The sequence below is a fragment of the Wolffia australiana genome, chromosome 4, assembly GCF_029677425.1.
Source record: "Wolffia australiana isolate 7733 chromosome 4, ASM2967742v1".
Lineage (NCBI taxonomy): Eukaryota > Viridiplantae > Streptophyta > Magnoliopsida > Alismatales > Araceae > Wolffia > Wolffia australiana.
This window is the reverse complement of record NC_135838.1, coordinates 23,317,995-23,332,093: the sequence shown is the minus strand read 5'-3', so window position 1 is coordinate 23,332,093 and position 14,099 is coordinate 23,317,995. Positions and strand designations below refer to the sequence as shown.

Below are 14,099 nucleotides of genomic sequence, written 5' to 3'. Positions count from 1 at the left end.
GGGCCTCAATGAAAAGGAGGGGCTTCCCCAAGAAATGGATAATATGGGTGAAGAGATGTATTACATCGCACTCTTGCATGGTGCTGGTAAATGGGCGGCCGGAAGGCGGTCGAATACAGCCTCAACGAGGAGTGAGACAAGGCTGCCCATTAGCACCGCTACTGTTTGTCTTGGCAGTGGACGCACTCGCAGTTTGCACTGAGCAAGCGTGCAGAAAGGGCTTACTGCTAGGCTATCAACTACCCGGGCAATCTGATGGAAGCGAGACAAGGCTGCCCATTAGCACCGCTACTGTTTGTCTTGGCAGTGGACGCACTCGCAGTTTGCACTGAGCAAGCGTGCAGAAAGGGCTTACTGCTAGGCTATCAACTACCCGGGCAATCTGATGGAATTCCACTGCTACAATACGCTGATGACACCACCTTCTTCATTGAAGGTTCAGTGTGGGAAGCCAGAAATTTATCAATACTGATTGATCTTTTTGCAGATTTCTCGAGGCTTCAAATAAATAGGAGCAAATCGGCGTTTATGTGTGACGCGCTCCCGCGAGAAGAGGAGTCACAGTGTGGGGAGATTCTAAGAACACCAATTGGACGACTCCCAATGAGATATCTTGGACTCCGACAAACCACGGGGAGGATGAAGAAGGCTGATTGGCAACCTGTCATTGAGAAGATGGAAAGACGACTAGAGGAATGGCAAGCAAAAGTGCTATCGAAAGGGGGACGGTTGGTGCTGCTGAGGTCAGTTTTATCATCCATTCCGATTTTCTATCTCTCAGTATTCAAGATGCCCACAGGAGTCGGGAAGCGAATAGAAGGCATGATGAGGCGCTTCTTTTGGAGAGGATCCGGACCAGCACAAAGGGGGGCCCTTGCGATGGTGGCATGGGATTAGGTATGTCGCCCCGTCAAGAGAGGCGGTCTGGGGGTCCTGCACATGCAGAGTATGAACATGGCCCTTCTAATGAAATGGGTGGAGAGAATCATGAATCCACGAGGGGATCTGGTCATCCATTTATTGCGTGACATCTATGGTGGGGGACTGAATTGGGACAGAATGGCAGGCCCACATCATGGAGCATCCCAGTTCCGGCAAGGGCTGCGGCAGGTTTTTCCAAGAGTACAAGGTTTTTTCCCGGCCAAGTAAGGCGATGGGACGGCATTCCGATATTGGAGAGACGCATGGTCGCCACGGGGTATTCTTTGTGAGATATTCCCTAGACTGTATGCTCTTGCCCAGGAGCAAGATGCCCATGTGTGTAACTGCTGGGAGGGAGCGTGGAACCCGATCATATATGGGGCCTTATCTGACCAGGGTGTGTCCGAGCTCATCGATATGCAGCAATCCCTACTACAGTTACGACCAGAGGATGGACAAAAGGACAGGTGGGAGTGGACAAATGGCCCCTTTTCGGTTCGGAAGGCTTATACGATGATCCGACAGGGGCAAGAGGATGACAGGGCATTAGTCAGTGCATGCAGGTTAATATGGCGCCAAAGAGTCCCATTGAAGGCAAGATTTTTTGGCTGGCTGCTAGCAAGGAAAAAATTAATGACCGGAGTCTTTCGCAAAAGGCTATACCCAGATACTTCGCCACAATGCGTCCTATGTATGTACGGGGAGGAAGATTGCAACCATCTCTTCTTTGAATGCCCCTTTGCTCGCACGGTTTGGGCCAGCCAGCCACTTCTAAGGTTGAAGGTGACATCTGAAGTGGCTTTTTGGGACTCGGCACAGAATTGCGCGGGTAGAGGAAACAAGGACGGTAGCCGAGCTCTAGCGGTGTTGTGGGCCATTTGGTTACGTAGAAACGACGTGTTCCGAGGAAGAAGGGCTTCTACAGATGGAGCAATACATGAAGCAGAAGGAATTTTGGCCGCATGGTCATCCCACGGGCGGGAGGTGTAGGGAGATATTGAAGATGACTGAAAGGAGTGTATAGGGCCTCTATGGTCCAAATGGGAGGTTCACCGATTCATTGGGTGCTCATCCCTAGTTATAATTCAAAAAAAAAAAAAGAGTCATATATATATATACATTGGCTCTAACAGCTAGTTGGCCTTGTAATGGCTATTTGTAACGGCTAGTTTGACTAGCAGTTACTTACCCGATTTGACTTTTAAGCAAATCGGGTAAAAGCATTGGGGGCCCATGTGCTTCCTTTATGGGCCTGGGCCATATTCGTCAACACTCTCAATGATGAAGGTGACATCTGAACTGGCGTTTTGGGACTCGGCACCAAATTGCGAGGGAAGAGGAAACAAGGAAGGTGGCCGAGCACTAGCAGTGTTGTGGGCCATCTAGTTGCATAGAAACGAGGTCTTGTTCAGAGGAAGAAGGGCTTCTACAGATGGAGCTATACATGAAGCGGAAGGACTTAAGGCAGCCTCGCGGGCGACAGGAGATGAAGGGAGATTTTGAAGATGATTGAAAGGTGGGTGAAGGGCCTGTAAGGTCCTGATGGGAGGTTCTCTGATTGGTCGGGTGTTCATCCCTTGTTATAGTTCAAGAAAAATGATTATTTTCACTCGCTGGCTCATGTTATGATCCTCCAACATCACTTTCTTGCCCTACCTAACTTGTATTTTTAGCCTAGGGCTCATTGGTGGGGTGTTTTTATTGCCACGCAATCCCTGCTTTCGATACAATATCATAAGGATCTTTTCGTCCCCATTCACAACCACAATGTCCCCAAGATGGCAGTCTGGAAACTGTCGGCTTCTCATTGAAAGGGGCTCAATGAATTCTCAGTCTGAAGTTCGTTCCCTTAGTACAGAGCTCTATCCCAGGTACTCCCGTCCTCGCTACCTATGTACTTTTCTGGATATAATTTCTACCCCAATTCTTGATATCATGATGTATGGAAGGAAGACGAAGTTCTCATTCATGCCTGGATTCTGGACTCATGACGCAAGAGGTACACCCTGGTTATTTGAAATTTGTGTGGAAAGAATCCTTCAAGGATTGGCTGATTTGGTGCCAAAACATTGGAGTCGGTTCAAGGAAACCAATTTATCCTGGATGGAGATTGACCATTTTTGGCCAGCCGGAATCCTGAGTTTGGGGAGAGGAACTACTGGTTGAAGGACTAGCTGTATCAATTCTTTTTGGGCGTCCACCTTTAGACTTTTTTGGTGAAAAGTCTAATTCTCCAGAAATAGAAGATAGAAGAATCAGTAGTGATCGTTTTCCATGAGGAGTTGGGAACACGTGGTACAAACTCATCTAGGAACGATGTGGTGGATCAGTTGAAGGAAGAGGTTTGACGGTTGAAGTCCTTGCAAATTCAACATCCATGTGCTCAGCTGTGGAAGATCAAAACAGGCAACGGCAACTTGATGCTGGTGCAATGAATCTTAGTCCTATGACATCATCCTGCGATATCTTTAAACCATATAAAGTATGTGCTGGGAATAATGTGTCGATTCTAAGGGGCAAATTCTTAATGGGTGGCATAGGTGATGTTCATTTTTAATTGTGATTTTTTTGGGTGTCATTTTGCCTCTGCTCTTTTTTTTAAACTAATCACTTTGGTTCATCTATTTATAAATAAATCGGAAATGATATGGATAATCCAAGAATTCTGCTATAATCAAGAATTAATTTGGCACAAATATTTTTTTCGGAAGACTTTGGCATAAGTATACAGGGTTTCCTTTCAGATAAGGATATAAATTATTTTAATTCCAGTCTGGGAGGATTCTTCACTGCCCATTGAATTATACAAAATTATTTTGTGGAAATACCCCTCATCAGAATGAAATAGTTGAGAGGAAAACTGACTATACTAGGGCTTTGCTCATCCATTGGAATGCCCATGAATACCTCCGGCGCAGGTGGCTTAAACGACTGTCGCTAAAGAGGTTGGACTATCAGAACCCATTAGAGCTGATGTGTGACTGTTTTCCACAGATGAATATGGAAGTGAGGCTAAGCCTGAAATTGTTTGGATGCACAGTCTATGTGCATTTGCCTTGTCCAGATAGAAGCTTAATTCCAAGGCCATAGAACGTGTTTTTGTTGGATATTCACCATCCAAGCGGGATACAGAGGCTACCACCCTGGCTTGAAAAGATTCTTCATATCTGTAGATGTCTTTTTCAACACCTGATGGTGTACACCAACTTGAAGTAAGCCTGGAGATCATACTGAGAACCCTGAGAAAGAATGGTAGAAGTGAGCAAGAACTAGAAGAAGATAATCCGATGAAGGCAACACCACCTGAAGATGATGCCTGGCCAGATGAGTCCCAAGAACTGAGAGATACGGATAATGATGCAAACAAGAATATAGCTTCTGATGCAGGCGAGGATCAAGGATTAAATGGTGTCTATGATGATGATCTTCATTGCCTCATTTCATCGAGAGGGGGTCAAATGGCGTGTGTGGAAAAGTTCAGGTATCCTATTTCTGACATATTCAATTATGAGAAACTCTCACCTGAATACTGTATATTTCTGACTAAATTAGACAGGATTACTATACCAAGGACCATGGAAGAGGCATCAAAGAACATCTACAGGAAAAAACAGCTCATAAAAAGGAATCTTGGGAATTGGTTCAACTGCCCCAAAATAGAGAACTACTTGGTGCAAATGGTTGTAGAATCTCATATTCTGATGGCTTATTGAAGCAGTACAAGGCCAGGTTAGTGATAAAAGGTTAGACTCAGTTGTGTGGCTTAAATTTTAATATTTGCACCAGTGGCATTACTCAACACTTGGTGCATCTTGAATTTATTGGCAGAAGCTGAGGGTGGCAGCTGAACCAATTTGACATCAACAGTGTGTTTTTCCGGGGTAAGTTAAATGATAAGAGATACATGGACCTTCCTTGTGGTACTACTCTCAAGGAACAGAGGCAGGGCATGCAAATTCAATAAGGCATTAAACGGGCAGTCATCGAGAGCCTAATTTGGAGAATGAATCAGATGAGTTAGAGGCAAAGTAATCGAGACTATATGTTCATTCACACTGAATCTGATGGTTTATAGGCAAAGTAATAGTGATTATATCTTATTTGTAAACCCTCCACTTCAGGGATGGTTTTCACACTACTGGTGTATGTAAATGGCATTATCATTACAAGGGACATTGATATGGAGATTGAGGTACTCATAAACCAATTGTCTAGGCAGTTTGACATCCAATCTTTGGGGCAATTCAGGTACTTCTCGGGCATGGAGACTGCTTATTCTATGTATGCAATCTTTATTTCACTGAGAAAAGACATTGGATTTGTTGAAGGAGGCAGGAATGCTGGACTGCAAGTCAGTGAATATTCCCATTGATCCCAAGCTGAAAATGGGAAATTGTGAAGAAGATCGTTCTGTTAACTGGGAGCAGTATCAGAAGTTGGTGAGCAGGCTAATTTATCTGAACCATATAAGGCCAGACATTGCATATGCTGCGGGGATTCCGAGACATTTCATCCCTTGGATTATCCAAGGGAAATACCTATGCAGTCTGAACTGATAGTACTTGCCTATCTGAAGGGGATAGCTGGTCATGGATTGCTGTTCCAGAATGATGGTGGGGATTGGATACATAGTTATGCTGATGCAGACTATGGAGGGTTCATGGTGGACGGGGGGCAACGTTAGGATATTGTAGCTGTATTGGAAGAAGTCTGATTACGTGGATAAGCAAGACTGAAGATGTTGTAAGAACTAGCCCTGAAGCAGAATACTGAGCCACTGTCAAATGAATCTGTAATGCTCTATTAATGTAGGGTATTTTTGAGGAGGTAAAATTTTCCTTGAGCACATAGCCCTGTACGATATGAAAGAACAAAGCATGTTGGGATAGATAAGTGTTTCGTCTAGGAGAAGATTCATGCCGGAGTTATCCAAAAGAAGTATGTTCAATTTTCAGAACAGGTTGCTGATATATGTAATGAAGGGCTGTCAGGAGAACGACCAAGAGGAAAAACTCCTCTTCTCCTTGTTATCTTATCCACCTGTTTCAACCCTAGCCGCCAAGAAACAGAGGATTTAACTCAAAAAAATGACTTAACTTCATAAAGAGGAGTCACCCAGTACTTATTCTGGGTTACATCGATTGGATCTACACAGACTGATAGGGTGGATCTGAGTTAAACAGATCTCACAAGGGTACTTGCATAATATATTAAAATACAGGGCTTACTAACAAAATAAACATAAAGAAAAGGGAAGAGCATCTGCTAACACTTAATATTTGTGATAGGATCCTGTGGAGGACTTGTTGTCAGAAAGGAAAAGGAACATGTGCAGGCCCACCAGATTGGGCCTTGGGCCAGACCCACCATAGCGGCCTAGTAGGTCACTTCCTATTTTGGGTTACCTTTCTATTGAGGGTTGCTATAATTACCCGGTAAGGATGTTGAGGGTTTGAGCTACAAAGTTGATAGTTGCTTTCTGATCTCCCCAGCTCTTTCCATCAAGGTGTGCCCTGCTGCATCTGGCAGGGTAGAGGGCCGCTGGTTTTTTCATCTTTCCCCTGTCCCTCTCAATCTCTCTTCTGTTAGGCTCTCCTGCAGGAACATATCATATCGTAACTTCACTGTTTTGATTTCCAAGTTATAAGATTCTCATTTTGCTTATAGTATCAGTTCTACATGGCAGAATCTTTCCAATCTGCCTTGGGCAACTGTCTCTGGGAGGTGATCGGCGACTTGGTAACACCTTTCCAATTGGCTTTTATTCTATGACGACAAGTGGTTGATGGTGCAGTTGTCACATCAGAAATCTTGACAACATGGAAAAGAACAAAGGTGTAGAATCGTAAGCAAGAACCTGCAAACAACTCTAGGCGTGCAAGCCCTAGATGACACGAGAAAGAGTCTTTTTCACATGACTAATCAAAAAATCCACATACCCCTATGTAAGGTACTGATATGGGCTACATCGTATTGGGCCTATCGTAATGGGCCGTACAGTACATAAGAAAAAAATATAAAAAGAACAAACTATAGCTAACACCCCCCTCAAGCTGGTAGGTAGATGCTTCGAGCTCCCAGCTTGGACGAGTGTCATTGAAAGGTACTTCCAGGTAAACCCTTAGTAAGTAGATCTGCCAATTGTTGAGTGGTGGGTACATACTGTAGCTGGACAATTTTCTGATCTATTTTTTCCCGGATGAAATGTCTGTTAATTTCCACATGCTTTGTCCGATCATGTTGTACAGGATTATGAGCTATATCGCCTGCTGATTTGCTGTCACTGTATATCGTAATTGGTCCCCTTTGCTGTATGCGAAGGTCATTTAAAATAACTTGTAGCCCTGATCCCCTCACATTTAAAACAACTGGTTGCTTCTTGCTCCTCTATGTAATCAGATTTCCTGCGTGAACCAGTTTAAGGGGCATGTCAAGCAGAAGATGTCCGACTCTCCTTAATTGCTATTCCCTTATGTACTTTATATTATGACCCTTCTTTGTGTTCTTTTGCATTCCTTTTGGGGTTTGATGACTGTTTAATACATCATGAACCTGCAATGTACTATTCTGGTTCGGGCTCTGTTTAAATGGGGCAGACTGTTTTTCATCCCTCAAGCGTGGACATTTCACCTCAATTCAGCTTCCCAACGATCATCTTTGCTGCTGGGAATCAGGAAGGCCTGCAACATTTATGATAAAAGTGGCGCCTGTGAATTTTAGATTTTTAATGAGTCATTTGAAGAATTTTCACCTCGTTGTTTATTTTCATGTAAATCATCTTTAATTTTTTTTTCAGGGCGGTGGGACTGAATGTGAGGAACGTGGATGTTATAAGTGGAGAGATTGTTATGAACCTGGACGAAAGTTTATTGGTCAAGTCTAGGGTTACATCACATACCTCAAATCATAAAGATTCGAGTGATTCATCGAGGTCCATATCCTTGTTGGGCGAAGGGCCTCAGAAGGATGAGGGAACATCTTCGTTTCGAAAGAATCTCAAGCGTTGGGCACCAGATAAGGTTTGTAGGTTGATGCATGTTTGGCTCTCTGCTGCTACATCAAGCTTGTTTGTAGGTTTGTAGGTTGATGCATTTCTTCTGAAAGCAGCCTCACAAAGCTCATTTCTAGCAGGATGTTTTTTATTAAGATTCATCTGAATTGATCGTTCTAGCTTTTTTATCCTAATTTTTTGCATACGCAGCTACTCTTGTTATGTTAGTAATCTTGTATTTCAAAGTTTTAATTGTTGTGCAAGGTTACCACACTGGGATGTTGGTGTTAACAGTTCATTTCGACCTCTTTTTCCATTTTCTTGTTTTGCCTATAGTTTTTGTTCTGCTTCTTTTTCTGCTCACATCGTATTTTACAGATTTTTTTCTTCTTTCAACCTTAAAATACCTGTTAGACATTATCCTTGGCTACTGGCTTTGGTTGAATTGTATTAACTTATCACATTATGTTTTTTTGTCGGTGGAAGGTTAGCTTCGATTTGCCAAAGCTGGACGTCAGATTTGTCCATCGGGGACACCAGATTTTTGTTGAAAACAATGTCATGGGCATTCGTCTTCAGTCCACCAGAATTCATTCATTGGAGGAATCAGACGATGCCTCACCACATTTTGATGTTCTACTGGATTTCAGTGAGATATATGTTCGTTTTGATTGCCTCATTTTTCTCTGTTTTTGGTCATCTCAAAGTGCCTTTTAGGTGATTTTATAGCATATTTATGCAGCTTCTACAAGAGGGTCGAACTCCTCTTTTGGAAGTTCTGAAACTTGCGGTCATGGCATCATTTGATGTTCCAATGCAAGTAAGTCATCTTTTATTTTACTGTTTTTTCTTACTGGTTGTAGATAGTATGTACGAAAAGATCTGGGAACTAAATTTTCCTTCTTTAATGCCCCTCTATATTTTGAGGAAGCAATACAGTTTTTATTTCTGTAAATAAACTGGTTTGAAAACCCAGGAAAATAGGAAAAAGATCTTTCACCATCATTTTGATATTTGTATCTTGACCAAGTAATCTATTATTTTCAGTATGTCATGGTGCTTACTGTGACATAAAAGCTTTTGTTTACATGAATTTTTTTGATCTTTATCCAAAACTTTGAAAAGGTTACATATGTCGTCGTCCTACTGTATTCAATTGGTTTTCTTCTCTGTTTTGTAGAGTTTTTTTTTAATCATTATCCTTTAAATCCTAGCCTCTCGTTCCGCAAATGTTTTAAATGTTTTCCTCATGCAGGAGTACTGATGATTTGTAGTGTGGTTTTTACTTTCAGCTCTAATGCTTCGCACAAAAGTAGACCTGTTTGTTTACATATCATCAATCGTTGAGTGTTCTTTCAAAAAAAAAAAATCATCAACTGTTGAGTGATTTGAGAGAATATGACATGATTCCTATCAAATGGTAGGTTCAATCATTTAACTCGCTAGGGGGCATTTTAATTGCCAGTTAACATTTTATTAGTCCCCTTTAAATATCTGTTGCCCTCCCTTTAGGAGGGTACTCCAGACCAATCAAGCGGATTACTGTTTTTGCATCTCTATCCTGCAGGCACTCTTATTTGCAAGGTCCCTCCCGTCAAACATTGATGAACCTTACCTCCTTGTGTTTGTTTCACTGGATCTTTAGCTGCTCCCTCTGCATAGATCCATTTCCCATTCCAGATTGATTCCTCTATCCCACCCTGATATTCCTCTATCTTCACAAATATTTTTCTGTCTTTATATCGATTCTTCGTTCCCTTTTTTTCCCCTCCGAGAGGGCTCCGTTATAAGACCTCATGGGGATGCCTTTTCTCCTTAAACCAGTGGGTCCACTGATGCCCACACATTTCTTTATAAGAGGGTATATCTCTCTCTAATTAGATTAGTGATGTCTTATCTTCTTTTAAGACCCAATTTTCCAGAACTAGATGATTGATTGTTTCGCAGTCTCTGACGACTTCAAAATATTTGGAATCATTTCATCAATAGAATCTTTCAGATTCTTATCTGCTCCAGTCTTATATGATCCCCAAGCCCCAAACACCTTCCTAGGGTTAACTGTGTCTTTTCCCTTATGCATGTTTCCCTTTAAATAGGGTGGCCTCCCTTTAAGAGGCAGTAAGAGAACTGTTTGCAATTAGAAGTACTCGTCCCTCCCCCCTCTGCGTCTGAGGTTCTCCTGTTCTCTGCTGATCCCTGTCCCTCGTGATCGTTCTTCTCTTCACCGCGTCTTCAGGCGGCTTGCCCTTGGCCAATCCCTACCCCACTGCTCGGTCTCTCCCCGACCATTCTCGTTCTTTTCTTCATCCTGGGAACTCTCTTGATTGTCAAATTACATCTGAGACAATACCTCCCTAGCGGGATCCTATGACAGTCCCTCAATGTTGAGCCCTGCAAGGTCATTCTACATGCACTGTGCCAACTGGTTTGAAAGAAGTGAGAAAACCCAATGCAAACCTCGATCTAGGGTTGTATCAGAGGAGAATAGAGGGCGAGACAAGGTAGAAATTCCGGGGGTAGGGAGGGGAAAGATGAAGGATCTGATAGGAGGCCGAACAGAGGGGTAGGGATTGGCCGAGAACGAGACGCGTGAAGATGCGGTGAGGTAGATACGATCACGAGGGACGGGGATCATGGAGGGAGAGAGAGAGGACCTAGATGTGGAGAGGGGAGAGAAGAGAGCTTACTTCATTCTTCCTGGCTGTTGCCCTCCTAAGGGGAAGGCATCCCTATTTAAAGGAAATACAGAATAGCCAAATGACTGAAATGCCCCTGTGGGTTAACATGACGGAACTTCCCCCTAGATAGGTTGAGGATCTTATCAAGGATCCTATCAGAACCCATTTGTTCAAGGACAAAGTTTTGGGGCACACTGTATGGACCTTTATGGTCTGGGCTCGTAAGGATGTAGTTGGAATATAAGGCAAGTAAATAGGGGAAAGGACAGAAATGAAGGGAGCATTATCTTGGGCTGACAATTTGTCAGAATGTTGGGCCTCTTAACTTCCCTAAAACACCATTTTGTGTTAAATCTTGATTCCTTTCATTCCTTCAATATGTAGCTGGACGCTAAGAGATCTACTTAAACCTCCCTGCTATAAATCGAAGTGCGAATTCTCCCTTTGTTGTCGAGCATACTATAGAACATTAGATCCCCTTGATATTCGTGTTTAATTTTCTACTTTGTTGTTTTTACTCTTCTAACATTTGCTCTAATGTGAGGTGTTTTCAGAAAGGTAGTCCCATCAGAGCTGAAATCGACATCAAACTTGGCGGCACTCAATTTAATATTCTCATGAATAAGCTGACTCAATGGCTTCAGCTACATTACTCGAAGAAAAAGAATCCGAATTCTCCAGAGATAGGTCACTCAGAAAGGGTGCAAAGAGTTCAACGGAAAGTAATCACTTGGACTTGCACTGTTTCAGCGCCAGAAATGGCCATTATGCTGTACGGTTTTGACAGTTTACTCTTATATCATGTAAGCATTTTGCTTATCTGTTAACTGATTGTCTTTTTATTTGCATGTTTTACTCTAGAGTGTTGTTGAATAAGACGGGATGTCATTGGTAACTGCATATCTTTTTCCGATGAGGCAGTTTGCTGAATCCTTTTGGTGTTCCTCTCTAGTAAAATTTATTGTTTATGTAACGCAGATTTCACCCATCCCTCCCAATATCCTTCTATTTATGCCCATTTCATCAAATATTGTTCAATAATCAATGGTAATGGGGGTCTGAGGTACGGGGACACCTCTGACGATGTGGTTCGACTGTAGAACGCCTGGTGGCAATAAATAGGGGCTTTGATTCTCGCAGTTTGTCTCTACTTCGCTAGTTATGCACGGGCTCTGAAAAAGCAATCAAATTTTGAGGGGATATATGTCGTTTAAGATTTTGACTGGCCTGTGATTAATCTTATATATTCAAGACTTAAGTTGAACCATAATTTTTTATCAAAATCACCATAATGGCTGATTCATCTTAATTTACTTCCGTTCTTTGGTTGAATTAATATCTAAATATAACATTCATCCATGGCCTCTTTATACTTGTAATATAACGTTTCAGCTCTTCATAATAATCTCTTCAAATTTTTACCTCATGATTCTGAGTTTTATCGTTGGTTTGTTGTTCAGGGATGCTCTCAATCTTCTCATCTATTTGCAAATAATATTGCCTGTAAGGGAATTTCGCTGCATGCAGAACTTGGTGAAATACATATACAGAGGGCGGATGAATATCAAGAATGCATTAAAGAAAACGTTTTTGGAGTGGAAACCAACTCTGGATCGTTGATGCACATCACACGAGTTAGTTTTGACTGGGGGCAGAAGGATATACAACCACAGGAAGATACCGATCACCAACACGGGGCACTCACCTTTTCAGGTGATATATCTGGAATGAGCATTTTCTTCAACTTACAACATGTTGAGTTGCTTTTGTCAACTGCCCTATCTCTCAGATCACTGTTTAAGAGCCTCTCTGGTTCTAAAAAGATATCGCCTAAGCGTTCTAGAGAAAAGGGAGGAGGTGTGCAAGTACTGAAGCTTAATCTTGAACGGTGCTTTATTAATTTCTCGGGCGACATCCTGATTGAAGATGCATCTATTCCTGACCCAAAGCGCGTCAACTTTGGATCTCATGGCGGCAGTGTGATCTTTACCGTGTCTCCTGATGGAGTACCACGTTCAGCAACAATCATGTCAATGGTTCCCAATCATCACTTGCCACTACGTTATTTAGTTTCTCTTGAAATTTCCCACTTGAGCTCATCCATGGACAAGGGCAAGAAATCCTTGCAAATGGAAATTCAGAGAACCAGGGCAATTTATGAAGAGCTATCCGGGGAAGATCAGGTTAACATCAAAGTGACCTTGTTTGACATGAAAAATGCAAAGCTAGTGCGGAGGACTGGTGGGTTTAATGAGATCTCTGTCTGTTCACTCTTCAGCGCATCTGATATTAACATGAGATGGGAACCTGATGCGCATTTGGTATTATACGAACAATTTCTGCGCTTGAAGCTCACCGTCAATGATCTGAAGAGCAAATCAGCACTTAATGCTAAAGAAGTTAGCGTTGACCAATGTCAAGCTACTAGATCTCACAAAGCTAGGGAGTCAGTGTTCGCCATTGATGTAGACAAGTTGAGGCTATCTGCTGAGCTTGCAGACGGAGTAGAGGCGATGCTTCATGTTCAGTCTATCTTCTCTGAAAATGCAAAGATTGGCATGTTACTTGAAGGACTGAACCTTAGCTTTAATGAAGGCAAGGTTCTGAAGAGCAGCCGCATCCAGATTTCTCGAATTCCTGTATCAGTTGCAAGTGGGCATGATCCTGGGCCCCTGCTTATGGCTTCCTGGGACTGGGTAATTCAAGGGCTTGACGTCCAGTTTTGCATGCCCTACAGGCTCCCTTTACGAGCCATAGAAGATGCTGTGGAGGACATGCTACGGGCGTTGAAACTTATCAATTCAGCAAGAAATAGGCTTCTAACACCTCCAAAAAATGACACAATTAAGAAAACAACAACAAAATCAAATTTTAGGTGCGTGAAGTTAAATATTAAAAAAATAACTGCAGATATCGAGGAAGAACCTATTCAAGGCTGGCTTGATGAGCATTATCATTTGATGAAGGATGTGATCTGTGAGTCTGCAGTACGGATGAAGTTCTTTGATGATATTTCATCCGATAGCAACACCCTGAGTCTGGAGAGGAAGATTGAATATGATGGTATTACTATTGATACTAATGATCTCGGTGAAATTAAAAAGCTGAAAGATGAGATTTACAAGAAGTCCTTTCGATCTTATTACCTTGCATGTCAGAAATTGTCTCTTTCAGAAGGGTCTGGAGCCTGTAGAAGTGGGTTTCAAGCAGGGTTTCAGCCTAGTACTGCACGGAAGTCCCTGTTATGCCTCTCTGTGTCAGACTTGGATTTGACTTTAAAAAAAGTCGAAGGAAGTGATGAGGGGATGGTTCAGTTTATAAATAGCGTTGACCCTGTATCTTCTGAATGTGATGTACCCTTTTCCCGGTTCTATGGAGGAAGGATAATCCTGCGTACGTCGTCTATCATAATACAGCTCCGTAACTATAGCTTTCCTCTTTTTTCTGGATATTCTGGCAAGTGCGAAGGCACTGTTGTGCTTGCGCAGCAGGTGAGACTCCTTGCTTCA

The 14,099-nt window shown here is 42.5% G+C and overlaps 1 protein-coding gene across 6 annotated transcripts in view; it reads left to right on the top strand.

The window, feature by feature from the left end:
- SAB (HYPERSENSITIVE TO PI STARVATION 4) overlaps nucleotides 1-14,099 on the top strand; it is a 36,848-nt gene that overhangs the window by 10,542 nt on the left and 12,207 nt on the right. For 4 of the 6 annotated variants that reach the window (XM_078574491.1, XM_078574490.1, XM_078574493.1 and 1 more), the window contains exons 5-9: nucleotides 7,718-7,940; nucleotides 8,399-8,572; nucleotides 8,655-8,732; nucleotides 11,145-11,393; nucleotides 12,051-14,081. In XM_078574491.1, the coding sequence (XP_078430617.1) occupies nucleotides 7,718-7,940; nucleotides 8,399-8,572; nucleotides 8,655-8,732; nucleotides 11,145-11,393; nucleotides 12,051-14,081 (2,755 nt within the window). Of the gene's footprint in view, nucleotides 1-7,717; nucleotides 7,941-8,398; nucleotides 8,573-8,654; nucleotides 8,733-11,144; nucleotides 11,394-12,050; nucleotides 14,082-14,099 lie in introns of those variants that run through there. The other 2 variants (XM_078574495.1, XM_078574496.1) reach the window with 2 other exon arrangements.